Below are 27,705 nucleotides of genomic sequence, written 5' to 3'. Positions count from 1 at the left end.
CCTCTGACACCTCCCATGATATCAGAGGAGCATAATTAACATTGTGCTGAGACAGTGGATTTCCACCAAAAAAAAGAATGAAGTTAGTTGCAAACCCTGAATGGCAATTCTTAGTTGATCCCGAATAAATCTGTTTGCTAGAGAAATATCAGGCAGTCTGTTTCAGGTCAACAGCCCTGTGTTGCACAGTAGCACATAGGTTTCCCAGGACTCAAGCCGAGAGGGAGCCAAGCAGTTAGGAATGGGTCATGAATTTGCATTTCTCTTGATCTGTCACACGGTGTGGACTGCCAGGGTGCCAGGGAAGAACTAAGCAACAGGCAGGAAGTCCTTCATCTTGATGGGGCTGTGTCTGCTCTTCGGAGTTGTAGCTCTGGATCAAGATAGTAGTGCAGGGGGCTGCTGGTTGGCAAGGCTGCTGTAGCTGGGGATCCAGAGCTGGGATTGGTTCATCCAGAACAGTTGGAGGACATGCACTCCAGGATGTCAAGGGAGGGACTTCCCTGGTGGTCCAGTAGCTAAGACTCCGAGCTACCAATGCAGGGAGCTTGGGTTTGATCCCTGGTGAGGGAACTAGATCCCACAGGCTGCAACTAAGACACAAATAAATAAATATTTTTTTAAATAAAACACCAAGGGAACTAGTGGGAGAGTTAAAACACCCACCCAGGAGCACGAGTAGGGTGCTAGGGGGAGGCTAACAGCTGAAGGACAACCAAGCCACGAGGCTGAAGGGGTATGACATCAAAAAGAGTGTGTTCAAAAAGAGTGGGGACGTCCTAGGTGGTTCAGTGGTTAACAATCCACCTGCCAATGCAGGGGACATGAGTTTAATCCCTGGTCTGGGAAGATTCCACATGCCACAGGGCAACTGAGCCCGTGTGCTGCAATAGGAGAAAGCCCGCGTGCAGCAATGAAGACTCGGCACAACCAATAAATAAATAAACTTTAAAAAGAGAGCATGGAATGTAAAGCTGGGAGCCCGTCTCCCTACATCTAAGCAGGACCGCCCCCTCCCCAGAGCATCCCAGCAGGTGGCCAGCCAATCTCCTCCCTGTTCTCTTGAGAGACGAAGTGGTCTTTGAGTACATTCCGTGCTTTCTCACCTCACACCTAAATGTACAGAAAAAGATAAAGGGTGTGTGTCTACAGCTGATGGAGCGCTGCATCACAGTGAACTGACCTCATTCACCGGGCTTCCCTGGTGGCTCAGACGGTAAAGCATCTGCCTGCAATGCGGGAGACCTGGGTTCGATCCCTGGGTCGAGAAGATCCCCTGGAGAAGGAAATGGCAATCCACTCCAGCACTCTTGCCTGGAAAATCCCATGGACGGAGGAGCCTGAAAGGCTACAGTCCATGGGGTCGAAAAGAGTCAGACACGACTGAGCGACTTCACTCTCACTTTTCACTGGGTCCCCAGAGGGCTCCTGAATCACTGAGGGATGGAAACAGCAAACCTCTGGAGTGACAGGAACAACCATTAGACATGTAAGCTCAATCAGTCAATCCTAAAGGAAATCAATCCTGAATGTTCATTGAAAAGGCTGATGCTGAGGCTGAAGCTCCAATACTTTGGCCTCCTGATGTGAAGAGCCAATTCATTGGAAAAGACGCTGATGCTGGGAAAGATTGAAGGCAAGAGAAGGAGGTAACAGAGGATGAGATGGTTGGATCGCATCACTGAATTGATGGACACGAGTCTGCGCAAACTCTGGGAGATAATGAAGGACAGGGAGGCCTGGCATGTTGCAGTCCATGGGGGCACGAAGTCAGACACGATTGAGGGACTGGAAAACGATGTAAGGTCAGGGTGAAGTACCCTGCTCATCCGATCTCCCCTGAGGAGGGATGGACCCTAGAGACCCGTGAACAGACAGACAGGCAATTCTCCCATCTTGCCCCCTTCTTCCCAGGGAAGAAGGCATCCACCCTTGGGTGCCAACAGAGGTCCCTGGCTCCCCAGATCTTGAGGTGAAACTTAACGTTATCACTGAAGGTCAGGCCATTGCCCTCTTGTTTGTTTGTTCAATGCTGGATTCATGTTTTGGGGGTCTGCCTTCTCTTACAGGACATGGGTACTACAGAAACTTACCAGACAATATAACCTTCAACTCATGTCAACTCAACACAAAAATATTTCCCAAAAGACATGCATTCCATGTGCTTTTTCTAGATGCTCTAACAGCTGTCTTTGGATTAAATCACACCACCAGTTACGAACCTGGTCCCATTGTTCAGCCATGTGGCACCCACGGGATGCCCCTCTTTTGAGGACCCACTCTCTGGCCACCCCCATTCAATTCCCTGGGTGGAACTTGGACACATGGGCAAGCAGGCCTGAGCACTTTACATGGGGTGGAGCCAAGGTGGGGTTAGAGGCAAGGTGGGCTGCAGGCCTGGAGTCTCATACATGTCAGCTGAACATTTCTACGCTTCTCTTAGGACCGGTTCAGTTCCCCTAGATCTCGGTGCTCTGCCTTCAGCCGGCATTGATGGCAGGATGACAGCCAGCCCAGAGACGCAACGCCATGGTCCTTGGACCCAGAACTTGCCCTTGGGGCTGAGCACCAGGAATCTGTATTCCTTTGAAAGTGAAAGTGAAGTCGCTGAGTCATGTCGGACTCTTTGCAACCCCATGGGCTGTGGCCTACCAGGCTCCTCTGTCCATGGGATATTCCAGGCAATAGTCCTGGAGTGGATTGCCATTTCCTTCTCCAGGGGACCTCCCCAACCCAGGGATCGAACCTGGGACTCCCGCATTGTAGACAGACGCTTTCTCTTTGGGTCACTGTGTTATATGGTCTTCTGCCCATGTTTCCTTTTTTTTCTATTTGTTGCTAGAACATTCAGCAATCCCTCACAAATTTACAACCTCATGACATTGTGCTGTACCAACCAAACTCAGACCTTATCTAATTTTTCCTGCTCTTAACTTCCCTTTACTCAAACACCCTGTTTATACAAGCTTGGCAGAGTGTGTGTATTTTTGTAAATCACCTCCTATCCTGTTTGGACAGGGCTGGATAGAAGAGGAAGAGTTCATCAACCATACAATGGGCACAGAGGAGCCCCACTCACATACCCGCTTCATTCAGTGTTTTGCGAACCAATGAATCAGTAATACCGGTGCTAGTTAATAAGGTAACTGTGAGGACTAAGCATAGGTAGGTGGGAGTGGGCATGGCTCACCATACCCTCCAGATGTGCATTCTTGGCACCTGCCTGCCAGGGATAAAGGAACGCCTGCTTCACATCGCTGGCTTGTGGGATCTTAGTTCCCCGACCAGGGACTGAATCCAGGCCCTCCCCAGTGAGCACTGAGTCTTAACCACTGGACTGCCAGGAAGTCCCTCCTATGAGCTCCTTGACTGAGCTTTTGATGCAGGCCCACATATCTCAGTCTCTTATCTTCTATACCCTTCTGTGGCTTAAAGATTTTCAAGGGTGAACAAGCTAAGGATGCAGAGAGTCCAAGGGGGTCACCACCCTAACCCACGTGGTCCCACCAATTTCCACTTCCCAACTTATGTTTGCAGCTCGATCCGGGAGGCTCCCTTGGCCTGTCTTAGGGTGGAGTCCATGAATTTCTCAGACTCAGGGCTCTGTTCAGAATTAAACCTCAGTGGCCTGGACAAGATTACCAGAAACACACAGTGAAAACTCCTGAATTAGCACAGTCATCAAAACAAGGCTGAAGACATCCAGAAAGTTCCATGGAGGGAAGTTTTGAAGGAGGCCCGAGTCAAGCAGCCTGCCTCCTTGAACATCTCAACACAAGACACACCCTGAAACAACCACATTTTGCTTTATTAGGCGTTCCATGGTAATATAACACAGAGTTCTTAAGGAATAATAAACACGAGACTTGTTTTGTTGGTTTTTTTACCATAATTATTTTGCCATTGAGACAGTGGTTACAAAAAAAAGGTACTCTTCTGGCTACACATGTAATGAGCTTTAGCACTGAAAGTTCCTCCACTCGTGGGTCACAATCACAATTCCAAGGATTAAAAACCATCTATGAGTAAATCCTACATGGTTGAGAGCATCAAGTCACTGCAGTTACTCAGTTCTGAGACACTGTCGATTTATTTTAGCATTTACACATGACATTCATTTAACAGACACACAAAGCAAGCCAACAGGAAAACATGCTTACACAGCCTGCAGAAATCTTCAGGTTTTAAGTTGTCTCAAGGAAACAATTGAAAGAACCAAGATGAGCATCATGGAAAAACAGGAAGACTCAAGTGAAGAGAAGAGAGCTGCAAGTGTTTCTTAGAATTGAAACAAAAATCTTTCTTTTTTTTTCTGACTGGTTCAATTTCCCTCGCAGTGCAGGTGAGAAAAAAAAAAAAAGCAAATATATTAAGTTAACCAATGATTCTTTAAAAGTGCAATTTCCTTTTAAAATAACAAATAAACAACAACACCAACAAAAAGAAATAAACCCCAACCATAACCCCAAAGGCAAAACGTGTGTGGAGAGATAAGTATCGTGATGGGATGAGCTATTTTTTGATGTTACGCTTTATGAAAGCAGATTTGGTTTTATAAAAGCCTGCAAACATTAACATGGCTTAGGAGGACCTGTAAACACGTTTGGAAGAAGATGCAACACAGCTCAACAGAGACAAGAACAGGCACAAGGCAGCTAGTGGAAAGGGTGTCTGAGACCAGGAGAGGGTAGGGTGTGGACACAAGGTCGCCTGTGGTCTTTAAGAGGCCACACATCAAATTTACAAGTTTTTTTTCCCCACCACAACTCTGACTCACAAAACAGATTTTTCCTCTTGCAAATTAAAATGGCCTTTTTTTTTTAAACTCTTCATTGAATTTGCCACAATATTGCCTCTGTTTATGTTCTGCTTCTATGGCCCCGAGGCACGTGGGATTTCCAGCTCCCTGACCAGGGATCGAACCCACACCACCCACGTTGCAAGGCAAAGTCCCAAAAACTGGACCACCAAGTAAGGTTCCTAAAATGGTCTTTAAGCCAAACTTCCCATGGACTTTCTGAGTTTAGGAGACCTCCGTATATTGCATGGTGTCTTTCTAAATAACTGGACAAGAAAAAAATTTTTTTCTCCAAAGTGAGAAGCCCAGTGTACTCTGGTGCCCCTGAAGATACTTAGATGGGAAACAGCAGCCTTCAGAGCCAGCCTCCATCAGCTCAGCACCTCTTAGCTGGTGGCTGGCTGGAGACTGGTTGGCTCACAAGTTACAAGATCTGTCAGGAGGCTCGACTGACAGATCTGATAGTATCTTTAGCCCAGTTAGCAATGCACAGGGGAAAATCTCTCAGGTCCTACAGTCTCAGACTTCTCCAACATCTCGGCACCGTTTGAGGTCTATTCTGGGCCCACATGTGACAGCGTAGGTAACTCGGCCCATCCCCGCATATAGGGGGCGTCTCAAACTCAAAGGCACATCCTGGGGATGTGAGTGGGTAGCACGGGTTTTATACAGACTAGGACAGCATCTTACAATGGTTGCGATGACAAAGCTCACATCTTTCCAGGCAGATTCTTAGGACCACAGTACAATGGCAGACCTGGTCACTGGCAAAGATCATGGGAGGAAAACAAAAACAAAAACAGCATGTCAGAGACAAGCGCTGGAGGAAACACGAAGAAAGAGCAGACATGTGAATGTATCCACGAATGACAAAGCGAGAGGGAGAGAGTGCGAGCAAAACAGAGGTAAAGAGAGGAGAAGGGAATCCTCAAAAGATTTCATCTGCAGCAAAAATCTAGGCCAGAAAGAAAACCTTTCCTTTATTAACACTTGACCCAGAAGACGATGGAATGGCGGTGTGGATGCTGTGCAGCCTCTTAGGAGGGACATGGTGAGTCTGCCCACCACCCTGAATCAGCTTGATGGTTACACAATTGCATCATTAGGACGTCCAGTTCAAACCCCTTGTAGTAATAATGAATTAGGCTTTCCAATTTTGTATTAAAAAAAAAAATCTCCCCCCTCCCCTACCCACCCCACCCCAAGCCCCAGAAAGAAAACTCTGCTAAAACTTTTAAAAAGAAAAACGGCAGCTCTGGGCAATTCACTTTATCTTCCCCTCCCCCGATGACCAGGAAGACGATAACAAATACAACACGGGTTGGAGATGAGAAACACCCTCACTGTGATTTGCTTTGTTTCGCATGTCTGAGTGTTGGATGCGGTTCTGTGTATGGGCTTGGTGGACTCAGGGTGTGATATTTCTAGATGTGTAGGGAGGTGGGTGAGCAAAATAGGTGACTCCGGGTGAGGGACGGAGAGTGAGGGCTCGAGAGGGAGCCCCAGGAACTGGCTGCCCCACAGTAACTATCACAGGCTCCTAAAAAAAAAAAAGGAAGGAAAGAAGGAAGGAAGAAAGTCTCAGAAAGTCCTCAGGTGTCCCATCCCCCGCTGACGGCAGCCCTGAACTCTAGCCCAGGCTGGTGATGTTAGCACGGCCACCAGGGGGCGCCACGATGCGCTGGGTGGTGCGGCGAGGGATGTTGTCATCAATCTGGGCACCTGGAGAAGAAACAGAGGGTCAGAGACAGTTACCCAGATCCCTGCTTTAAACCAAAAGAACATAGGTTTTTTTAAAAAAAAAAAAAAATTTTGTTGAAATAGAGTTGATTTACAATGCTGTGTTAGTTTCAAGTGTACAGCACGGTGATTCAGTTAACGTATATACATATATCCATTCTTTTTAAGACTCTTTTCCTATATAAGTCACTACAGAGTATTGAGTAGCATTCCCTGTGCTATACAGTAGGTCCTTATTAGTTATCTAATTTATTTGCAGTAGTGTGTATATGTTAATCCCAATTTTCCAACTTATCCCTCCCCACCTTTCCCCCTTGGTTTCCACATCTGTGACTCTATTTTCTGTTTTGCAATGAAACAACATAGCTTAGGAGAAAACCTGTCAGGCCCATTCATTGTCCTTCTAAAACCTCACTTAAAGGATAAGCCACAAAAAAAGGATGGGCCTCAAGTGGCCTAAGAATCACAGATGGTATAAAGTCATCCTTGTAGAAGCTAGTTGGATCCATTACCTGAAAAGTAAAACTATATATAAACTAACACCACATTTCAGGCTTTTGAGCGACTCAGACTACATCCTGTCCCTATTCTCAGTAGGTCAATTAAGTGTGGTTTTTCCAAAGATACACTCTGTCCCCCTAACACTTTTCATCTTCTGTGTAATCAAAGATAGGACTCATCATACTTAATACAGTTAATATATAGTTAATATAGTTCGCTGTGCTATGCAGTAGGACCTTGTTGCTTATCCATCCTATGTGTAACGCTTTGCATCTGCTAATCCCAAACTCCCAGTCCTTCCCTCCTGCTTGGCAACTGAAAGTCTGTCCTCTACGTCTGTGAGTCTGTTTAAGTTTCATACATATAGCACAGGGAATATATTCAATACCCTATGATAAATCATAATGGAAAAGAATATGTAAAAGAATGTGTATATGTATAACTGAGTCATCTTACTGTACCGCAGAAATTAAACATAAAGTTGTGAATTGACTATACCTCAATATATATTTTTAGAAAAAGATAAGAGTCATGATGGTCTTTATGTTTTTGGAGGTTTTTTTGTTTTTGTAATAATTAAATTTATTTATTTTCCATTGAAGGATAATTGCTCTACAATATTGTGCTGGTTTCTGCCAAACATTAACATGAATCAGCCATGGATACACCCATGTCCCCTTCCTTGAGCCTCCCTCCCACCTCCTTCCCCATCCCACCTGGTCTTTATGTTTGAATGGCCTGGTGAAAGACAGCACAGATAGTATCATGTAACATGAGTAACATGGATTACTTTATGGAAAAACTAATGCTCATTATTTTTAAATTCTTTGCAAATGGGTAATCTCTATATGGCACCTTTCTAAAACCCAGTATATCTGACAAAAAAAATATGTTTCTGATTCACTGTTTCCTTAACCCATCATAGAGATCCAGGTACATATCTGTGACTCAGGGAGCTGGAAAAATAGAAGATTTCTAATCATTGCCCAAATGAAGGACTGGAAAGAAGTTCAAGTAGGGAAGCTCTAAATCTGGACTCTTTTCCTCTCACCTTTCCTGACGTCACATATTTTATCCAGACTAATAGCTAACAATTATCAAAGGACTCGAATCTAAGCATTTTATATATATATTAAATCACCTAATCTTCACAACAACCCCAAGAGATAATTACTACCATTATACCCATTCTACACATGAGAAAACCAAAGCACAGCTTGCATCTGGGCTGCAAAGTTAAGCTGTTTAAACTCTTGACTCCACAAGCGGAACCACTCTAATTTACTGCATTTGTGAGGGAGAGGAGAGTCCTAAAATACCACAATATCCTTTTTCACGATGGACATAATACATTGAAAAAAGGTCCTCTGATACCCTGCTCAGCGGTAAAGAACCCGCATGACAACGCAAGAGACATGGGTTCAATCCCTGGGTCGGGAAGATCCCCTGGAGAAAGAAATGACAACCCACTTCAGTATTCTTGCTTAAAAAAATCCCACAGACAGAGAAGCCTGGTGGGCTACAGTCCACGGGGTCGCAAAGAGTGACAAAACAACAAAAACACTGTCCTGGATATAGTGTAGCTGTCAGAACATTATATGTGATATAGACTCATGTCAAGATTCTGAAAGCCAACCCATCATCTGCTGTGAATTACATCTCTAGTAAATTACATCTTTGGGAGAATGGGTCTATCATTCATTTCTACTTCTACAAAAGTGATGCCCACCCCACCAGCAACATGGAGCAAGGCCCTGCAGAAGCAGGCTCTGACCCAGCCATAACCGTACCGGACAAGCTGAATCCAGACTGGTGCAGGTTCCGGACAGGTGGGGCCTGCTGCTTGGCCGGAGACGTCTTAGCTGAGGAGGCTGGAGTGACCGTCTTGGGTGTCACGGACACCTCGCACACAGGTCCGTCGTACAGACCACGGGGAACCCCTCTCAGCTCCGCCAGCTGCAAAACAAAAGAACCCCTCAACTCAGGCCACATTCACAGACGATACCTACCTGGCAACTACCTGCCTGATGGGGAAGTAACAGGTGCCAGGACGGCCCTGTGGGATTTGGGGGTGGAGGGCTCTCTACGGAGAATATGGCAGGGACAGATATCAGCACGCAGCCAGCACCCCAGCTCCAGTGCAAAGCTTCCTTAACATGGGTCCCATAAAAACTGATGAGGTGCTTCCCTGATGGCTTGGTTGATAAAGAATCTGCCTGCAATGCAGGAGACCTGGGTTCAATCTCTGGGTTGGGAAGATCCCTTGGAGAAGGGAAGGGCTACCCACTCCAGTATTCTTGCCTGGAGAATTCCAAGTACCCTGGCAGGCTATAGCCCATGTGGTCGCAAAGGGTCAGACACGACTGAGCAATTTAACACACACACACACAGGGAACTTGATCCCACAACTAAGACCAAATGAAGCCAAATAAATATATAAATTTTTTTTTTTAAACTGATGAACAGTTCTTCCCATTTTCTCCCAAGGCACTTGAGCCTAAACTTCATAGGAATTCTCAAACATGTGAAGAGGGTCTGGTCACATGTTCAAGATCTGGCCCCAGAGCTTCCAATCTTACTTTACCTTTAATTCCAACAGCTCCACCCATTCCCTGCCTCACAGTCCTCAAGCACCAGTGCTGGAGAGTATTCACCATGTCCTAAATACACTCTACATTTTCCATGCTTATAACCTTGTCTCTGCCTAATTCCCTTGTTTCCCTTCTTTGGCTTGTTCAACTTCTACTTAACCTTCAAGACCCAACTCAAAATGCCCTCTCCCCGTGTTACTTTCTGTTATAACTGCAGCAGCAGTTCCCTCCTCTGAGCCTCATCACAGTACACAATGCAGTCTCACATTACTCTGGCTGGCTGCAGACATGCCTGACTCCTCCACTGGCATTCTGAATTCCAGGAATAAAAAGACCATGTTTCCCTTCTCCCCTAAATCTTCCGTACTCACCGCATCAGTTTGACTCAGGGTGCTCCGTGTTAATGGAATTGAATGTTATCCATAAGAGAAACCACTCCTAAGATCAGAGGTACTCACCCTGCTCCTTGCCTTGATACGCTTGTAAACGAAGTCAGGGAAGGGCTTCCGGGGGATGTAGCGCCCAGAGCCTTCGGTGACATGAAGGGTGCCATCCTCCAGGACGATCTTCCCCTGGCTGATGACCACCAGTGGGGAGCCACGGCACTCCATGCCTTCGAAGATGTTGTACTCAAGAGACTAAAAGGGAGCGAACATAGTAAACTTCAGAATTCGCCCTCCATCCTGGCAAAATCTCATCAATCTGGCAGTACTCACTGCCCAGCCATCACTCAGAAGAAAGAAAAGCCCAGAGATGGGGTCCCTTTCCTAACTGACCACTCACCAGGACTTCATCACTAGGTCTAAACTCTGTCTGAGTTTCAGCACACACACGCAAAACTGAGGGGCAAAAATCACAGAAGAGAAAATTTATATAGAAAAGCAGAGAGGTTTGCAAATGCCACACGAATATAAGAAAATGATTCCTCATATAAGCGGTGACTTTGCTCTCACTAACTCAGGCTCCAATCAGGTTAAAACCCCAAGAAGCCTTCTCTGACCAAGTTCTAAATTTAATCTTGAAATGAGCCATCCACGAGTCGTTTTTCCCACTGGTTCGCTTGGTTTTCCAATCAGTTAGCGATGTGGTTAAACTGAAGTTGCTAAATGAAAGGACTGTGGTAACTCCAGAGACATGCCATCAATAAAATGCTTGAGGTTTAATTTCCCAACAAGGCAGCCATCCTTTTGGTTCCAAGCCTTTCATGGTGAAAGGGGGATGTATCTGTGTGCCCTCTTGGAAAATATTTGGGGTCTCTGTCTGAGTGAGTCTGTTGCTGCGATAACAGTAAAAGCTTCACGTGTCACAGCCCCACCCCACAGCCTCAGCTCCCCTGCTCCTTCTCCAGATTCCAGACGCCCAGTGAACTCCGGGAGATGGTGATGGACAGGGAGGCCTGGCGTGCTGTGATTCATGGGGTCGCAAAGAGTCCGACACGACTGAGCGACTGAACTGAACTGAACTGTCCTGCTCACAGGTACAGCTGCCTGGACCTGGAGAATTAACAGGCAGCTCCATGACAACCCACTCGAGTACTCTTGCCTGGGAAATCCCATGGACAGAGGAGCCTGGCAGGCTACAATCTATGGGGTTGCAAAGAGTGGGCCACGATTCAGCAACTAACAACAGTTTCCATAAAAAGCAGTTGGGCTTCTGGGGAGATTCGGACCAGGTTATCAGCACTGAAGAGTCAGTCTGTGAACAGAGCTGATGCACTGCCATTCAGGGCAACATCGCCTGCTTAGTGCAGGGGCTGATGAGCATGGAGAAGCCCCAGGCTGGCCCATCAGCTCACACTGGACCTGTGGGGTTGACTGAAAACAACAACGAAACAGCCCTGCTCTGAGACTCAAAGGAGTAACGTGAAATCTTCTGGAGGAATAAGAGGAAGAGGCACCTGGGGGAAAGAAGGCAACTCTGCACATGGATTCCCAGGACCACAATGTGTGCCCCCAAGCCCTTCATCGGTTCTAAGACACTGGTCCCTGAAATGAGCCTATATCTCACAGCACATGGAGCTGCCCAGTCAATGTCAGCCTAGGCTAAGCTGAGCCCTTCCAGGGGATTGGAGTCAGCTTTTCCCACTGGCCTGGGGGGTTCCCAAACCTGTAAAATATAACGAAAATCTCACCCTCAGGTTTTTTCTGGACCGCTGCTGGACACAGCTTGCATAAGCCCCAGCTTTCACTTCAGATTCTCCAAGAAGCCAGTTTTGCCCTCTCTGCACCAAAACCCGGGATCAAGAAAGGCAAGATTCTTTGCCATCCCTTCTGTACCCGGCAGATCCAGCTCTCATGTATCCCGTGCTCAGCACAAGCTGGCCCTTGGCAGCAAAGCATTTAATTTTAGAGCAGTATCCTATTAGACTCGTCCTTCTGGACGTGTTTTCCTTCATAGCAGTACCTAAACAGAGTATCTTAAAATTGGTGGCACCTTAGATCTGTTTGAAATCTAGGAGTTGTATGACTCTGAGCTTTAATCTTGCCTCAGACCTTCAGGGTCTTCACCTGCCTCCTTTGCAAGGCTCATGTAGAGATGATAACACAAGAAGCGTTATATGGGAAAGAATTCTGTCTGCTCTGAAAGGACCTTCAAAAAGGTTATCGTTGAAGGGCTGAATCAAGTCCCAGCTCTTTCATGTCCCCCCACAGTTAACTGTCTACACTCTGACAAGCGCCTCTCATGCCCTTCTGTAGTCAGAGAGACAACCCTGGCCATGGGGCCAGCAGCCCCGGGGTCCACATCCCAGGTCTGCCATTTGCCAGCTGTATGACTTTGGACAAATCCCTCACACTTCTCTGAGACTCAGCTGCCTCATCTCTAAGGGGACACAGCCCACTTTACAGGAATGATGCTAGGATCACAAGAAATAAAAGGAACAAAATCATCTAGCCCACTACTCAGCACTATGTAGGCATTTAGAAGATCCCTCATTCACCGTCTGGTTCTTTATTGCACTTTCCCAACAAGACTGCAAGTGGCAAAGACATCCTGAGATGCACATGTTGAGTTTAGTTGCCTAACAATGACTGATCTCATGGGACTTCACTGGTTGTCCAGTGGTTGGGACTTCACCTTCCAAAGCAGGGGGGTTGAGGGTTCAATCTCTGGATTGGAAAGCTAAGATCCCATATGCCTCGTGGCCAAAAGACAAAACATGAAACAGAAATGATATTGTAACATTCAGTAAAGACTTTAAAAATGGTTCATATCAAAAAAGAAAAAAAAAGATGGATCTCACCACCCAGAAGATCTATGGGTCACCTCCCATTTTTAAAAGATGTGGAAGAACAAGTCCTATGGCTCTAAGTGACTTAAAATTAACAAGTTCAATGGTCAGTCACAACTTGGGGTGTTCAGAGCCTATATTCTGTCAAGGGCTTCCCTGGTGGCTCAGACGGTAAAAATTTGCCTCCAATGCTGGAGACCCAGGTTCAATCCATGGGTCATAAAGGTCCCCTGGAAAAGGGAATGGCTGGCCACTCCAGTGTTCTTGACTGGAGAATCCCATGGACAGAGGAGCCTGGTGGGCTACAATCCATGGATTGCAAAGAGTAGGACACAACTTGAGCGACTAACACACACACATACTCCGTCAAACAATGAGGCAGCGAGACCTGATCGTTTACCAGGTATAGACCCTTGTAACTTCCACCCACACATGCTTCCTAAAATGACTCATCTGGCTGGATGCTGGGCAAATCCAAGCAGAGGCTTAGTAGCAACAGGGCTGTCAACAAGAGTTAGCTAAATACTCCAAATTAAAGCTAATTAGCCCCGTGGTAGGAAATACTGTATTACACGGGAAAGCCTCCTGCTAGTGTTCTCCTAGATAATTAGTGTTGCACAAACATGCTCTTTCAAAGAGGTTTGGATGGGCGAGAGGCACTGTTAGAAGTCATGATCTCCAGGACTGCCTGGAGGTAAAGGCAGGGCATTGCTCCTGAATGTCTCCAGGGCGGAATCTGTCTTATTGAATCATCACTCCTCTACATCCTCTCTTCTGCCGGCTTAAGAGCTTCCCATGCAGACGCTCTAGTTAGGCCATCTGCAGCTTACACGGTGAGACGGTGAGTCCAGTCTGCTCTTTCCATTACCTCTGGGAAGGGGACTCTGTAAGGGAGAAACATTTTTCTCCCTCTGACCCTGACCAAGAGGCTGCACACACAGTCTGGCAGGGAAAAGCCCTGGACAATTTTGGGTTCTAATTCTAGCTCTACCGCAAAATAGCTATGTAACGTTAGACTGGTCAGTTAAGCTCTCTAAGCCTCCGTTTTATTTATCTTCCCGATTGAGATAATAATACCATCCCTTTATTGAGAAGGCCAAATGAAAGGGTAAACAGAGCTGTGATGCTGAAGGCATAAGAAGAGGTAGGTTCACAAGGCAGGACCCTAGGTGGTTGTTGTCGTTGTTCAGTTGCTCAGTCGTGTCCGACTCTGCGACCTCGTGAACTGCAGCATGCCAGGCTTTCCTCTCCTTCACTATCTCCCAGAGTTTGCTCAGAATCACGTCCAGTGAGTCAGTGATGCTATCTAACTGTCTCATCCTCTGCTGCCCCCTTCTCCTTTTGGACCCTAGGATCCCTGCCCATAAAAAAGCCAATGACGGGCCCCAGGGAGGTCGTGACCTAAGTCACCAGTAGGGGCCGCTGTCAGGCTCCACTGTGGAGCTAAGCCAGCCAGTGGGGAAGAAGGGAAAATCCACCATTAATACTGAGAGCTGAGCAGACTTCCTTAAAGGCACCCACCCACCTAGCACCCACGGGTGCCTGTGCAGCCCAAGGCCCTCTGCCCACATAGGAAAGAGGATTAGGATTTAGCTAAGAGTCCAGCAGTGTTCTGGAGAAATGCCAGAAGCCCTCCCTGAGCTGGCCCTTGGAGGAGGCGTCCATACTTGCTGGCTCAGGACACCTGGAGTGAGCAACCTAGAGTCAGATTCCTCACTGAGTCAGCTTTCAGTTTAGAAGTTTATCTCAAAAAGCCTCTTCATTCACTAAGAATTCACTTCAAGAGTCATACAGGGGAATTCTCTGGTGGTCCAGGAGTTACTGCTGGTTAGGACTCACTGCTGAGGATCTGACATTTAATCCCCATCAGGGAATGAAGATACTATAAGCTGTGATGCTCGGCCAAAGAAAAAGTCATAGAGGTTTCTGACATGAAAAACTCTGTCCTATACCTGTTTCTTTTCCAAAGTTTTCCCTTTTGCCGTTTCTATATTATACAGACACACACACAATTTTTTTTAATGAAGAACCAATGGTATCTACATCCCCATCTAATGCCCGCTGACTTCACAGAATCCAGGACATTCAGGGGCCTCGTCAAAACCCCTCTTCTAAGCCAACAATCCCAAGACATGACATGAAGTCACCTTCTCAGGGTCCTATTACCAAGACAGGGCACCCTCAAGCTCTGCCATCTAGACCAAGAGACAAGAGATACCCCAAAACTACAGATCCTAAAATCCTGATCAAAATGCCTTCAGGGGTATTTCTTCTATTTCTTCCAAATCAATTCATGCCTTTAGAACATAAGAGCGTCTGCCTTTTAGGCTTCTGTATGGCCACATTGACAATGAGAAAGCAGTGGCCTCAAAGAATGAAAGTGCCCAGTGGGCATCTCGGTAGTGGACATTTGAATGTTTTATTTGAATCCCTTGCACCAGGGGATGCCAGGAGAGATGATGCACCAAACTATTAAAATGGAATGTTCCCTGACTTCCAGAAGCTTCTGAGGTCCAGGCATGATGCTAGAGGCTCTGAAGGTCCAGAGATAGAGACTTTCTAGCCATAGACAGGCCGTTGTACTCCAAAGTGATGGTAAGATTAACGGTCATGTTGACCTCACTAAAGAAAAGGAAAGAGCTATTTTTTTCTCAGCAAATTGCAAGTTATAACATATCCTGGGGAAAAGTTCCTTCCGATCACAGCGAGTTCTTTTCATAAATCCTGGGGACTGTCCCTGCCTCTGTCCTTCTCTGAGACTGTTACTGGTCTGGATGGGGTCCATGCCGTGAACAGGGCTTACGCTGTTGTGGGTCTTGGCAGAGATGGTCTTCACGCTGTCGGGGTCCCAGATGACCAAGTCAGCATCGGACCCCACAGCAATGCGGCCCTTCCGGGGGTACAGGTTGAAGACTTTGGCAGCATTGGTGCTGGTCACAGCCACAAACTGGTTCTCGTCCATCTTCCCAGTGACCTGAGGAGGACAACACACACACGCGTGTAAGAAAAACAAGTTAAAAAGTCGAAGGGTGGAACGCTACTTAGCAATAAAAAGAGACGCTTTGGATATTAAGGGCCTTATGCTGAGTGGAAAAAAACAATCTCCAGGGACTTCCATGGTCGTCGAGTGGTGGGAACTTTGCACTTCCACTGCGGAGGGCATGGGTTCAATCCCTGGTCAGAGAACTAAGATCCCACAAGCCCTGACACGGCCAAAAAAAAACCAGTCTCCAAAGGTCACATACTGTATGACTTCATTTATAGAACATTCTCAAAATAACCAAGTTAAGAGATGGACACACCAGGGGTGAGAGGGAGATTCCTCACCGGTTAGGGGTGGGTGCAACTATAAAGGGGCAGCAGCATGGGGGCCTCTGTGATGACGGAGGACACCTCTATCTGATCGCAGTGATGGTTACATGAATCTACATATGACAAAAGGACACACAACTAGACACACGCGCCACACCACTGTCGTTCTCCAGGTCTGGAAATGACACTCCAAATATACATGAGATGTAACTATTAGCAGGTGAAGGGCACACAGGACCTTTCTGTCCATCCCGTCTTTGCAAAATCCTCTGAAAGTATAATTATTTCAAAGTAAGAAGTATTTTTTTAAAAAAAAGCTGAAGGGGCCTCAATGCATCTTTGGGAAACATGATTTGATGTGAATGGTTGTTCCTTCCAAAGATGCAGGCACAGACCTCGGCTCCTAGTCCAGCCAACCTAGAAGTCTCAGCATCCCATCCTCACAGCAAACTCTGGATATCGACCACACTTCTCACACATGCCTCCCCCCACTTTCTCATCTCTACCACGTGTACTCTGTGTCCCTTTACATGTGGGATCTGAAGAGATGAATGCACTGTTAGAAAATCCACTCTAAATCCAATAGAAAAATGGGCAAAGGAAATGAGCGAGTTCTAAGGGAGAAAAAAATAAAAACGGCTGAAAGCATATGAAAGAAATATACATTTAAATCAGTAACTGAAGAGATTCAATGTAAAACAATGAGACGAAATTCACAATAAAATTGGTGATGCTTTGGGTTTTTTGATGGTAAGCCTGATCTGGACCTGGTAGGGAATGCCATCTACTGCTGGCAGCACACAAATTTGGTGTGATCTTTCTGGAAGGAACTCTGAGAAGCGATATCAAAAGCCTTAAAAATATGCACACCCTTTGACCCAAAAATACCACTTGTAGAAGCTTCTCCTATAAACATCACTAAAGATGTGTCCAAGGATAACCTAAATGGTCCACCAAAGAATTACAAATGAATTATAGTTCAGCATCAAGATGGAAGAGTTAGCTATTGAAAACTGAGTTTTTCAAGTCTGTTGAAGGATGTGCAGAATTTTTATACTACATTAATTGTAAAAGATAGGTTACAAAATAGTTTATATGATGCCTGTGTTACACATTCACTTAAACACACATCATTTATGCACATGTGCACTCTCTCACTAGCAAAAAATCAAAGACATTCACCAAAATGTTCAGTGTAGTTGGATCTGAAACATGATGTCATGAGTGAGTTTTACTTACTTCTTTATTCTTTTTGGAATAAGGATATATATAGTTTACATAACTGAAAAAATCCATAAGAAACAGAAAACCTAAAGTTGTTACATTTTAAGACATTAAAAATAAAAAGCCCCAGAGATTCCTCAAAGTCAATGTATGTTCAAAGCAGGCCTGTCAAATCCTGTAGTGAGGACAAATGTTAAATCCAGAGAGTCCAAAAGACCATTTTAAGGAAACTGAGTCTATTTCCAAGAGCAGGAGATTAAGTCACCAGGGTGTGAAGAAAGCTTTCTCTTGAATGATCACAAGAGTCATAATTTAAAGACCATCGTGTTTTTTTTTTTTTTCCCAGTCTCTCCTGGTCCACAGATAATAGTGACGAACATACATGGGTATTTAAAAAGAAATAACCTATGGGGAGTGATCTTAGACTTCCAAACCTAATATTATCACACAAATACTGGTTTCTAGAATTTTCTCAACTGCCATTTCAAGGCTTGCATGAGACCCAGGGCCCTTGGATGGGGAGGCAGGAGAAAGCTGAGCCCTGTGCCCCGCTCAGAGACCACCACTCCTCACCACAGCTTTATCCTACCGCTCAGAGACCACCACCATGAGACCACCGCCCCTTACCACAGCCTTATCCCAGATGACAGACATCCGCTCCTCCGTGCCGTTGGTGCCCTCAGGGATCAGGGTGAAGTTGTCCTTTCCAACGGCCTTCTGGGCCGTGTTGAAGGTACAGTGAGCACTGCCGGTCACCTGGAGATCGCCACTGCAAGGAACACACAGCACCGGCTTTTACTGAGATCGTCCTCAGATCGTCCTTGAATTTATTTTTTTTATGTGTCGGGCCACTGAAGGTTTTTAACACAGTCATGCTCCCCGCAGGAGACAGGAAATTCAGGAAGATATGGCCTGACACTAAAGCTTCATTAAATGCTGTGTCTCTAAGTCTCTTCCATGAGGAGTCTTATGAGTGACACTGCACACAGTGAAACCCTTTCGCTACCTCATTCATCCCCTCTGGGTGACTTTCAAAACGGCTTTGGCTTTTAACCCAGAATCCCCCTGAAAGTATCCAGATGCTAACCCTCTGCTCCCACCCAGCAATCCAAGTTTGGAGCACAAGGTTTCTGTTGGCAACCCGGCTTCTGCCAGCCATATTGGAACCCACAGGGTCGGCCTGGTCCAAGGAAAGACCAAGAACAGGAGCTGGGAACAAGTCGCTGACACTCACCATGACAGCAAAGAGTTCAGAAAGTCTGGAGTGGTCGGGTCGGGGCTCAGGGGCGGGGAGGTGACAAAAGCAGCAGCCTTGGCCCAGTTCTTGCTCCAGTAGTGAGAGCCATCGGTCCCCAAGCTGGCAGTGATGGGCTCGCCGTACACCACGGTTCCTGACAAAGAGAAGGCAGAGCTGAGCCCGACACGGAGAGGGAGGGAGGGGGCCACCACTGCCAGGAGTCACCGCGTCGCCCGCAGCACACCACAGATCAGCACCCCTTCAAAGGAGGAGCCCGCCTGTCTCCGAGCGGAGGAAACTGGTGTCTGCGTAAGTCAAATACCTCACCATCCAGTCACCAATAAGTGCTCCTTAAGATTTCACCTTTGACCCCTGCTCTTCTTCTCTTTTTTTAAAGTTTTTATTTTATATTGGGATATAACTGATTTACCATGTTGTGTTAGTACAGCAAACTGATTCAGTTATACAGATACACGTATCTATTCTTTTGATGGCGCTAGCAGTAAAATACCCGCCTGCCAATGAAGGAGACATAAGAGACACGGGTTCGATCCCTGGGTGGGGAAGATCTCCTGGAGGAGGACACAGCAACCCACTCCAGTATTCTTGCCTGGAAAATCCCATGGACAGAAGATCCCGGCGGGCTACAGTCCAAAAGGTCGCAAAGGGTCGGACACGACTAAAGAGACTTGAGCACACACACACACACACATTCTTTTTCAAGTTCTTTTCCCATATAGGTCATTACAGATGGAGCTCCCTGTGCTGCACAGTAGGTCCTTGCCGATTATCTATTTTGTATATAGTAATGTGTATGTGTTAATCCCTGGCTTCCCTTGTGGCTCAGATAGTAAAGAATCTGCTTGCGATGCAAGAGACTCAGGTTCGATCCCTAGTTTGAGAAGATCCGCTGGAGGAGGAAATGGCAACCCACTCCAGTATTCCTGCCTAGAGAATTCCATGGACAGAGGAGACTGGCAGGCCACAGTCCATGAGGTCACAGAGTAGTAGGGCATGACTGAGTGAATAACACTTTCATTTCACTTTCATATGTTGATCCCATCCTCCTAAGTGATTACCTCCCCAGACCACTGCTCTACTAACTCAACCCTCTCTCCCTCAGAGAACCCAAACATTCTACCTCCTATTCTGTTCATTCCCAAATCCATTAACAATCTCCAGCTCAGACTGCATTCAAGCTCCCAATCCCAAGCACCACCTACACTCTTATTTTGGGGTGATCCAGGGTACCTCACATTTGACCTCCCTGCTCACCAAACACACCCCCTGGCCTGCTCTCCCAACATCTCCCAGTCCTTTTCTCAGTGTCCAGCTATGATTAATAGGCTGAGACAGGAAATTAGATGTGACATCAACGGGATGAAGTATTTGAGAGCAAGTATCCAGCCCTCCGCATCTGCCGGGATCCCTGAGTCACCATTCTGAGGGCCCCTAGATTCATAGCAGACTTTGTCAGTAGGAGAAGTAAAGGACTTTGCACAATTACATTACTGAGATTTCAAGGTTTGCAGAAATCTAGCCCAACTCAATATACTGTCAGGAAAGAATGCTGATTTCCTGGTGCTCAACTCACGTCCTCTTCCCTATCCACTCATGGCCAAGCCAGGAAGCTGGACTCGTTTATGGCCATCGAAAGCCAATAGTGTAATGCCTTACATACATCCTTTCCTTTCCACTCTGTACAGTGGTAATTTAGTCGCTAAGTCGTGTCGAACTTTTACGACCTCATGGACTGTAGCCTGCCAGGCTCCTCTGTCCATGGGCTTCTCCAGGCAAGAATACTGGAGTGGGTTGCCATTTCCTTCTCCAGGGGATCTTCTTGACCCAGTGATCAAACCCGTGTCTCCTGCATTGCAGGCAGATTATTTACCGACTAAGCTACAAGGGAAGCTCCTCTGCATATTCCCTTAAATCAGGCCTTCATCATTTCTCCCCAGCTCACTCCAGTAGAGGGCTTCCCAGGTGGCGCCAGCAGTAAAGAAACTGCCTGCTAATGCAGGAGACAAAAAAGATGCAGGTTCAATCCTTGGGTCAGGAAGATCCCCTGGAGCAGGAAATGGCAACCCGCACCAGTATCTGCCTGGAGAATCCCATGGACAGAAGAGCCTGGTAGGCTACAGTCCAGGGGGTCTCAAAGAGTCAGACACGACTGAAGCGATTTAGCATGCAGCACGGACCCTCCAATAGAACCTCCCAGTCAGAGTTCAGATTGATTTCTGCTTTCCCCACCTCCTTCCCTGCCTCTGCATCCATTTTCCACGGCACTTCCAATCTTCATGGGCCATTCTCTTACATAAAGACCTCTGAAGGGATCCTTCTGCCTTTAAGTATAGAAATGAACTTCCCACTGAAGCATCTCATGCCTTCCTTACCCGGCCTTACAACAAAGCTGGTCTCTCTTTTAACACTCTTTTAACACTCCAGAAACTCAATCCCATCCTCCACTTCAATAATCCAATAAGCATCAGTTCTAATTTTTTTTTATTTTTCACACAAATATCATATGATATCACTTATATGTGTAATCTAATGTTTTAAAAATGACACAAATGAAGCTATTTACAAAACAGACTCACAGATCTCAAAAACAAGCCTATGTTACCAAAGGTGAGACATGTAGAGAGGAGAGGGATAAATTGGGAGATTGGGACTAACATGTACACTCTACTACATATAAAATAGATAACCAACAAGAATCTACCATATATCATAGGGAACTCTGCTCAATATTCTATAATAACCTTTATGGGAAAAGAATCTGAAAATGAATGAATGTATATGTTTATTTGAATCACTCTGCTGTACACCCGAAACTAACGCAACACAGTAAATAAACTGTACACCAATACATTTTTTTAAATAATAGATTTGTTTACTTTTCTACTTGATGGAGATACCCTGAGGAAAAGGACTCTGCACTCAATAACTGTGTGCTGAACTGATGGAAGGGTGTGATATTTTATTAAGTCAAGGGATCCGAGCTGGAATTTGATCTCAGACCAGCCCCACCACCACCAGGAATTCACCTCTTCCATCTCCTCCCATCGTGGGGCTTCTGTACCCCCACAGCGGTCCTGCCAACCCGGCCCTTTTCTCCAAACCCAGGGCCCTCGAGGCCAAACACTTCTCAGTCTGGAACGTGTCTCCTTTCCTCTGCTCAGCCTTTTCCAAGGCCTTATCTCTTGATAACGCAGCACAACACCCACTCTGGGACAGTGGCTGCCTTGCGAGCTGGCTATGGGAGCTGCCCCTATCCCTCCCACCCTCCACCCCGGACTCAGGAATCTCACAAAGAACACTCTGTTCCTCTGGGGAGTGTCAGAGGCCTGGCAGGCAGCTCACTTGAGGAAGTCAGTGACAATCCCCAAGCAGGAAGGAGGGCCCCAGAACGTGGGGACAGCCTCACCCTAAAGGAAGCCCCCAGGAAGAGGGGGGCCAATGCTCAGAATCACCTGGAAGGTCCCCGGCATTCCTAACCTACTCAGAGCTTCATAGGCAGGCAGGATGAAGTCCAAGGAGCCGCTGGGCAGGTGCACAGCCTGTTTCAGCTCATCCCAGAGCAGAAAAACCTACATCTCAAGAAGACCCTGCCTGCCCTAAGGGACGTGTGTGAAATGCAAATGCCAGGCAGGCCCCCACAGACCCACAGGCCACGGTTTGTGGTTCAAGGATTAGCAGAAGTGGCTCAGCTGAGGGTGGCCCTTCTGACCCACCCAGGTCTAGAGGTTCCACTGGCTCTTGTTGCTGTTCAGTTGGTCAGTCCTGTTTGACTCTTTGTGACCCCATGAACTGAAACACACCAGACTCCTCTGTCCTTCACTATCTCCCAGAGTTTGCTCAAATTCATGTCCATTGAGTTGGTGATGCTATCTAACCATCTCTTCCTCTACCCCGTTCTCTTATCTGAGCATAAAGGTGAGGTCTGGGAGAGACCCCAGGAAAACAGAAGATCTGTAACCTCACAGGTTTCTGAGGACTTCCCTGGCAGTCCAGTGGCTAAGACTCTGTGCTTCCAATGCAGGGGGCCTGGGTTCGATCCCTGGTCAGGGAATTAGATCCCACATGCTGCAACTAAGAGCTTGCATGCCCCAACTAAAAAAATCCCACATGCCACAATTTTAATTAATTTTAAAAATTCAGTTAAGATTAAAATTTTTAAATTAATTTTAAATTAAAATGTTTAATTTAAAATTAAAATTTTAATTAATTAAATTTTTTTAAAGGTTTCCTAGCTTCGTCGATCTGAAACTAATCAAGGGACAGAACTGCCTGGAGAAAAAGAGAGCTGCCGGTCTTTGGAAATCCTTGGACGAGCATCAGCGGTTTCCTGATCTTCCCGTAACTCACTATTGTTCATCCTCTCCTTGATCTGCACTTCAGTCCTGCCTTTGGAAACCTGAGGACCAGGAGGGGCCGGTTCCCGGAATGCATCCTTGCAAGTGTGAGCGCCCTTGACCTCAGCCTTCATCTCACTCCACAAAACACAACTTGGGTGTGGATGGGGGAGCTGGTGAAGGAGCTGAGGCCCATCCTGTCTATGCACAGGCCACACAGCTCGACACAAGGGAATGAACTCAGCCTTCGGCTTCTACAAAACCCAGAACTGGGTCAGAGTTTCAAGGCCATGGCTGACCAGATCTGCCTCCTTAGCCCGAGGCTGAGCCAGGACTCTTGGGCCGAGGCCAGGTGAAGATGGGGGACTTAGAGAAAGAGGAAGGCATCTTTGCAGCTCACTCCTGCTTTGCCCTGTTCAGGGATTCAGAAGTCCTTGCTGCTTTTGGGTTTTCTCCTCTTTAGCCCTCAAAGACAGGGCAGGAGTTACATCACCCCAGAGGAGGCCTCTACCTCTGCCCATTTTATGAACACTGTACCTGAGACAACCACGGATGGACTTCTGGACCCCATCCAGGCCACAGACACCACTGCACTGCATGCCGGAAATAATTACCACTAATAATAATAAACCACAAACTAGGCCTCACTGGCCTTTCTACACGCCTTCAAATACACTGCTGATGTTTTCTCGGCGGCAAGTTAGACCTTCATGCTTTTCTTCTCCGGGGAAAATCTAAACTGAAGGAGATGACCCCGGGCCAGCCTTTGGCAGGCTCCCTAGTATAGCCGGGAACAGGAGGGTTGGGGTGGTGTTTATTCACAACGGCCTGAGCGCATTCATGGAGAATAAAAGCAGGCTGGGGGTCAGAGATGTTTGACAGCTCCCGCCCGGATGGTTAGTCATTTCCCATGAACAAGAAGCAGAAGGAGGACAAATCCAGAGAGAAACAATGGGAAAACGTATGTGTGTGCGTATTTCAAAACACAGCCTTAAAAGCACAGTGGAAAACTATATAAACAGTGGGAATTCCCTGGTGCTCCAGTGATTAGGGCTCCGCTGTTCCACTGTAGGGAACACAGGTTCCATCACTGGTCGTATAACTAAGATACCTCAAGCCACGCAGCACAGCCAAAAACAAACAAACAAAAAAACCCCAAAATACAAAAAAAAAAAAAACCCTCCAAACATATACAAGCTCCAGGAGTTGGTGATGGACAAGGAAGCCTGGCATGCTCCAGTCCATGGGGTCGCAAAGAGTTGGACACAACTGTGCGACTGAACTGAACTGAAACATACACACACACCACTCTCTCTCTCTTCCCAGAGACTCCAGGCCAGAACTCAACACCCCAGTCCCTGTCCATGGATAACTCTGTACCGAGAGTACAGAGAGATTTTGGTACCCAGAGTAATTCTAAAGGAACAGAATCTTAAGTTTCCTGGATGGGTCCTGGGGTTTCTGGAATTGGTTCTCTAATCTGAGTTAAGGTACTAATGACTCCACTTCAGTAGTTATAAGAGAGCGCTGGCAGTGCACGGGATGATGAGGCAAAAGAAATGCACAAAATACCACAGCAAGTGCTTAAAAGAGGCAGAGTTCTGGGTGACTGTGTATTTGATCTTAGAACATTTTTTGTCAACCTGAGTATAACAGTATTAGCTGGTTGTTCCTAATTACACTGGACAAAGTGAGGAAAGACAAGGATGACTAAGGGATTCAAATTCCCAGCTCAAGGGTCTCATAAATGAGCCAAAAGTTTCTACATCTACCCCAAAAGAGATCCTCATGTTCAGCAGCCTCAAAGCCAAGCCGACTGAAAACTGAACCCAGGGTCTCACCCTGCAAGTGGCTGAATTGAATTCCCAATTTGCAAGCATCTGCTATTGAGATGAGGGGATTGATTGATGGGGGAGGAATTCTGCCTCCAGATGACTTCTCATTGCAACATCAATGCTTTCCTGAATCTCCAACCAACCAGCCCATCTGCAGACTTGCTTGCCAGTGCCTACAATGCATGAACCAATTCTTTAAAATCTGTGTGTGTGTGTGAGAGAGTGAGAGAGAGGTCGGGGGGAGGGAGAGATTGGTTCTGTTTCTCCAGAGCCCTGCCTAACACAAATTTTGGTGAGATTCATTCACAGCCCAACCAATGCGGCACTCTCTGGGCTCAAGATTACTAGGCTGTGCATTAACTTAATACAAAGGATTCATCCCCAAGTTGGGATGGTCCTCGCAGAGCCCTTGACCATGTGCTTCTCATTACACCCCCGCCATTCCTACTGAACCTCAGGGCACAGGAAGTCTTGTCTCAAGTTTGGGTTGTAAACATTTCTGCATCTGGGTTTGGGGGTGGGGGAGGGATGTGGCTCAGATGAGGTCAGTGGGCACTCCCCATGTGCCACCACTCACACACAGAAGGCATCGGCACCATGCTCAAGTCCACACGTGGATAAAATGCAGTTGGAGGGAGTCTATTCAAGAGAAATCCCTACGATGGATTCTTCATGAAAAGAGAACTGGCCCAGAGTCTAGATCTAAGGGTTCTATTCCCTACAGGCTGGATGATCTGGGGCAAGATAGTCCATTTTCACATTTCGGTGTCCCTTCTGTGACATCAGCCTTTGAAACTGACCACAGTCTAAGTTCTTTCGAAGGGTAAAAACTGCCCCAGGTATTCTGATGCTGGCTGTCTTCCTTCATTTCCTTGTTTGCAGACTGGGATCGGTGAGAAGCTGTCCTGCTGAATGATGCAGGATGAAGGAGGCAACGTGGGCAACACTGGCTCTGTGGGAAGCCTGCGTGAGGTTGTGGCCGGTCGAGCAGCCCCTGAAAACAGTCCTCACTTAGGCTCCATCTTGAGCTTCCCTGGCGGCTCAGATGGTAAAGAACCCACTTGCAATGCAGGAGACCCAGGATCAATCCCTGGGTCGGGAAAATCCCCTGAAGGAGGGCATGGCAACCCACTCCAGTATTCTTGCCTGGAGAATCCCAAGGACAGAGGAGCCTGGCGAGCTACACGCCATGGGGTTGCAAAGAGTCAGACACGACTGAGCAATTAACACATGCTCACTCTTCAATCATCATAGTATTAGGTACAGTTATTATATAGTCCTTGTGTGCATCATCTCATTTAAGCATCATCCTTGCCTTAGGAGATTATCACTGTTACTATCCTCCCCATTTAGATCAGAAAATGGGACCAAAAGATGGTAAGTTATCTGCCCAGCATCACAAGCTAATGCCTAGTGGAGCTGGGAGTTGTCTCAGGACAGGATGGTGATCCCAGAGCACTAACGTTCAATGCAGCTTTATATTGATTTTCTTCTTGGTCACTGGGCAATCCTGGCTTCCACATTCTCCATGACTTTGCCGAGTGTCAAACTCCAGTTTCAACCCAGTTTGTTAAGGAGCTAAACAGCAACAGATACCGAGGAGATAGCCACAGCATCTTCCATATTAAAATAATCTCAAAACATGAAGGTGAGTCAGACATTAGTGGGGACCTTCATGGCATGAGGTCAGATGCAGATGATCAAAGCCCAATTCCACATTTCAGCAGCTCTGAGCTCCAGGTTACTCAGCTGCAGAGTAAATCAAGTATAGAAATTCCTGCCCCAGCGCCTCCCAAAGTAATTATGAAGTTCCCACAAGATGGAAAGAGCCTACAAGCAGGCTAGGATTTCTCCTTCTTGCTAATTAATACCAGGATGCACCAGAAATTCCTTTTTGGCAGCTCAAGTTCATCTAAAGCAAAGGCTTTCAAGGTCTACGGGGCAAGAGCTGTTGAATGCAAGAGCTACCCTGGGAATCACAAGCAAGTACAGCTGGACTCACCCTGAAGGTTCTGAATGAAGAGACTGAAGTCCCTTCTTGGTGCTCAGACCCCAACACACAAGCAGGTTCTAGATCATAAGGAAAACACGGGGACATCCTGGGGCACTGAGTCACAGAGTATCAGAGGGGGCCTGGACTCTGATAACACACTCCAGCTTCAAATGGAAGAGCTGAGACACAGAAAGGAAGAGCCACAGCACTGCTGGCAGGGCAGGCCCCAAGCCCGGAGCTCTGCAGCCCCACAGCAGGACCAGGGCCACCTGCCCCAGACTGAGACTCTTCCATCTTGCAGTTCTGACAAGTGAGAGTTAGAATTGGGAAACATGGCTGTAATGTTTAAATTCTGCTAAATTGAATGCTCAATTATATTGAAACTATATTAAAATTTTTGCTTAACTTTCTGTTTCTTATTTTCATTTGGGTACGGTATGGTTACTAACAAGCTGTGCCCAGCTTCCCCTTTTCAGACACAGTGCCAGCTGTCTCCCCTCTACATGGAAGCAGCAATACTGTGATTAGCGCTGGGTGCTGAGGCTGAATCCCACATTGCAGATGTGTGCCTGGGTGATAAAGGGCCCCGATGAGGGAGGGTCAGCAGCAGTAATCATTCATGTCTCCTAGAAACACAATTCAAAGCTGATTCTAAGTAAGTGAATAGTGGTGGTGATGGTTTAATCACTAAGTCGTGTCCAACTCTTTGTAACGCCAGGGACTGTAGTCCACCAGGCTCCTCTGTCCATGGGATTTCCCAGGCAAGAATACTGGAGTGGGTTGCCATTTCCTTCTCCAGGGAATCTTCTCCACCCAGGGATCAAAACTGGGTCTCCTGTATTGCAGGTGGTCTCCTGCATTGCAGGCAGATACTTTACCAACTCAGCCAC

General features: G+C 46.8%; 1 protein-coding gene across 2 annotated transcripts in view; it reads right to left on the bottom strand.

Annotated features, from left to right (window-relative positions):
- Positions 1 to 3,787: 3,787 nt before the first annotated feature.
- The window catches only part of DPYSL2 (dihydropyrimidinase like 2), a 121,013-nt gene continuing 97,095 nt past the window's right edge, over positions 3,788 to 27,705 (bottom strand). For both annotated transcript variants that reach the window (XM_040243389.1, XM_040243398.1), the window contains exons 9-14: positions 18,630 to 18,786; positions 18,023 to 18,164; positions 15,663 to 15,833; positions 10,089 to 10,268; positions 8,830 to 8,995; positions 3,788 to 6,520 (exon numbers count right to left, since the gene is read on the bottom strand). In XM_040243389.1, the coding sequence (XP_040099323.1) occupies positions 6,429 to 6,520; positions 8,830 to 8,995; positions 10,089 to 10,268; positions 15,663 to 15,833; positions 18,023 to 18,164; positions 18,630 to 18,786 (908 nt within the window). In that variant the 3' untranslated portion in view covers positions 3,788 to 6,428. The remainder of the gene's footprint in view (positions 6,521 to 8,829; positions 8,996 to 10,088; positions 10,269 to 15,662; positions 15,834 to 18,022; positions 18,165 to 18,629; positions 18,787 to 27,705) is intronic.

Source organism: Oryx dammah, unplaced genomic scaffold (genome assembly GCF_014754425.2).
Source record: "Oryx dammah isolate SB20612 unplaced genomic scaffold, SCBI_Odam_1.1 HiC_scaffold_1, whole genome shotgun sequence".
NCBI classification, from domain to species: Eukaryota; Metazoa; Chordata; class Mammalia; order Artiodactyla; family Bovidae; genus Oryx; species Oryx dammah.
The sequence above is the reverse complement of the archived record's forward strand: the minus strand, read 5'-3'. Positions and strand labels throughout refer to the sequence as shown.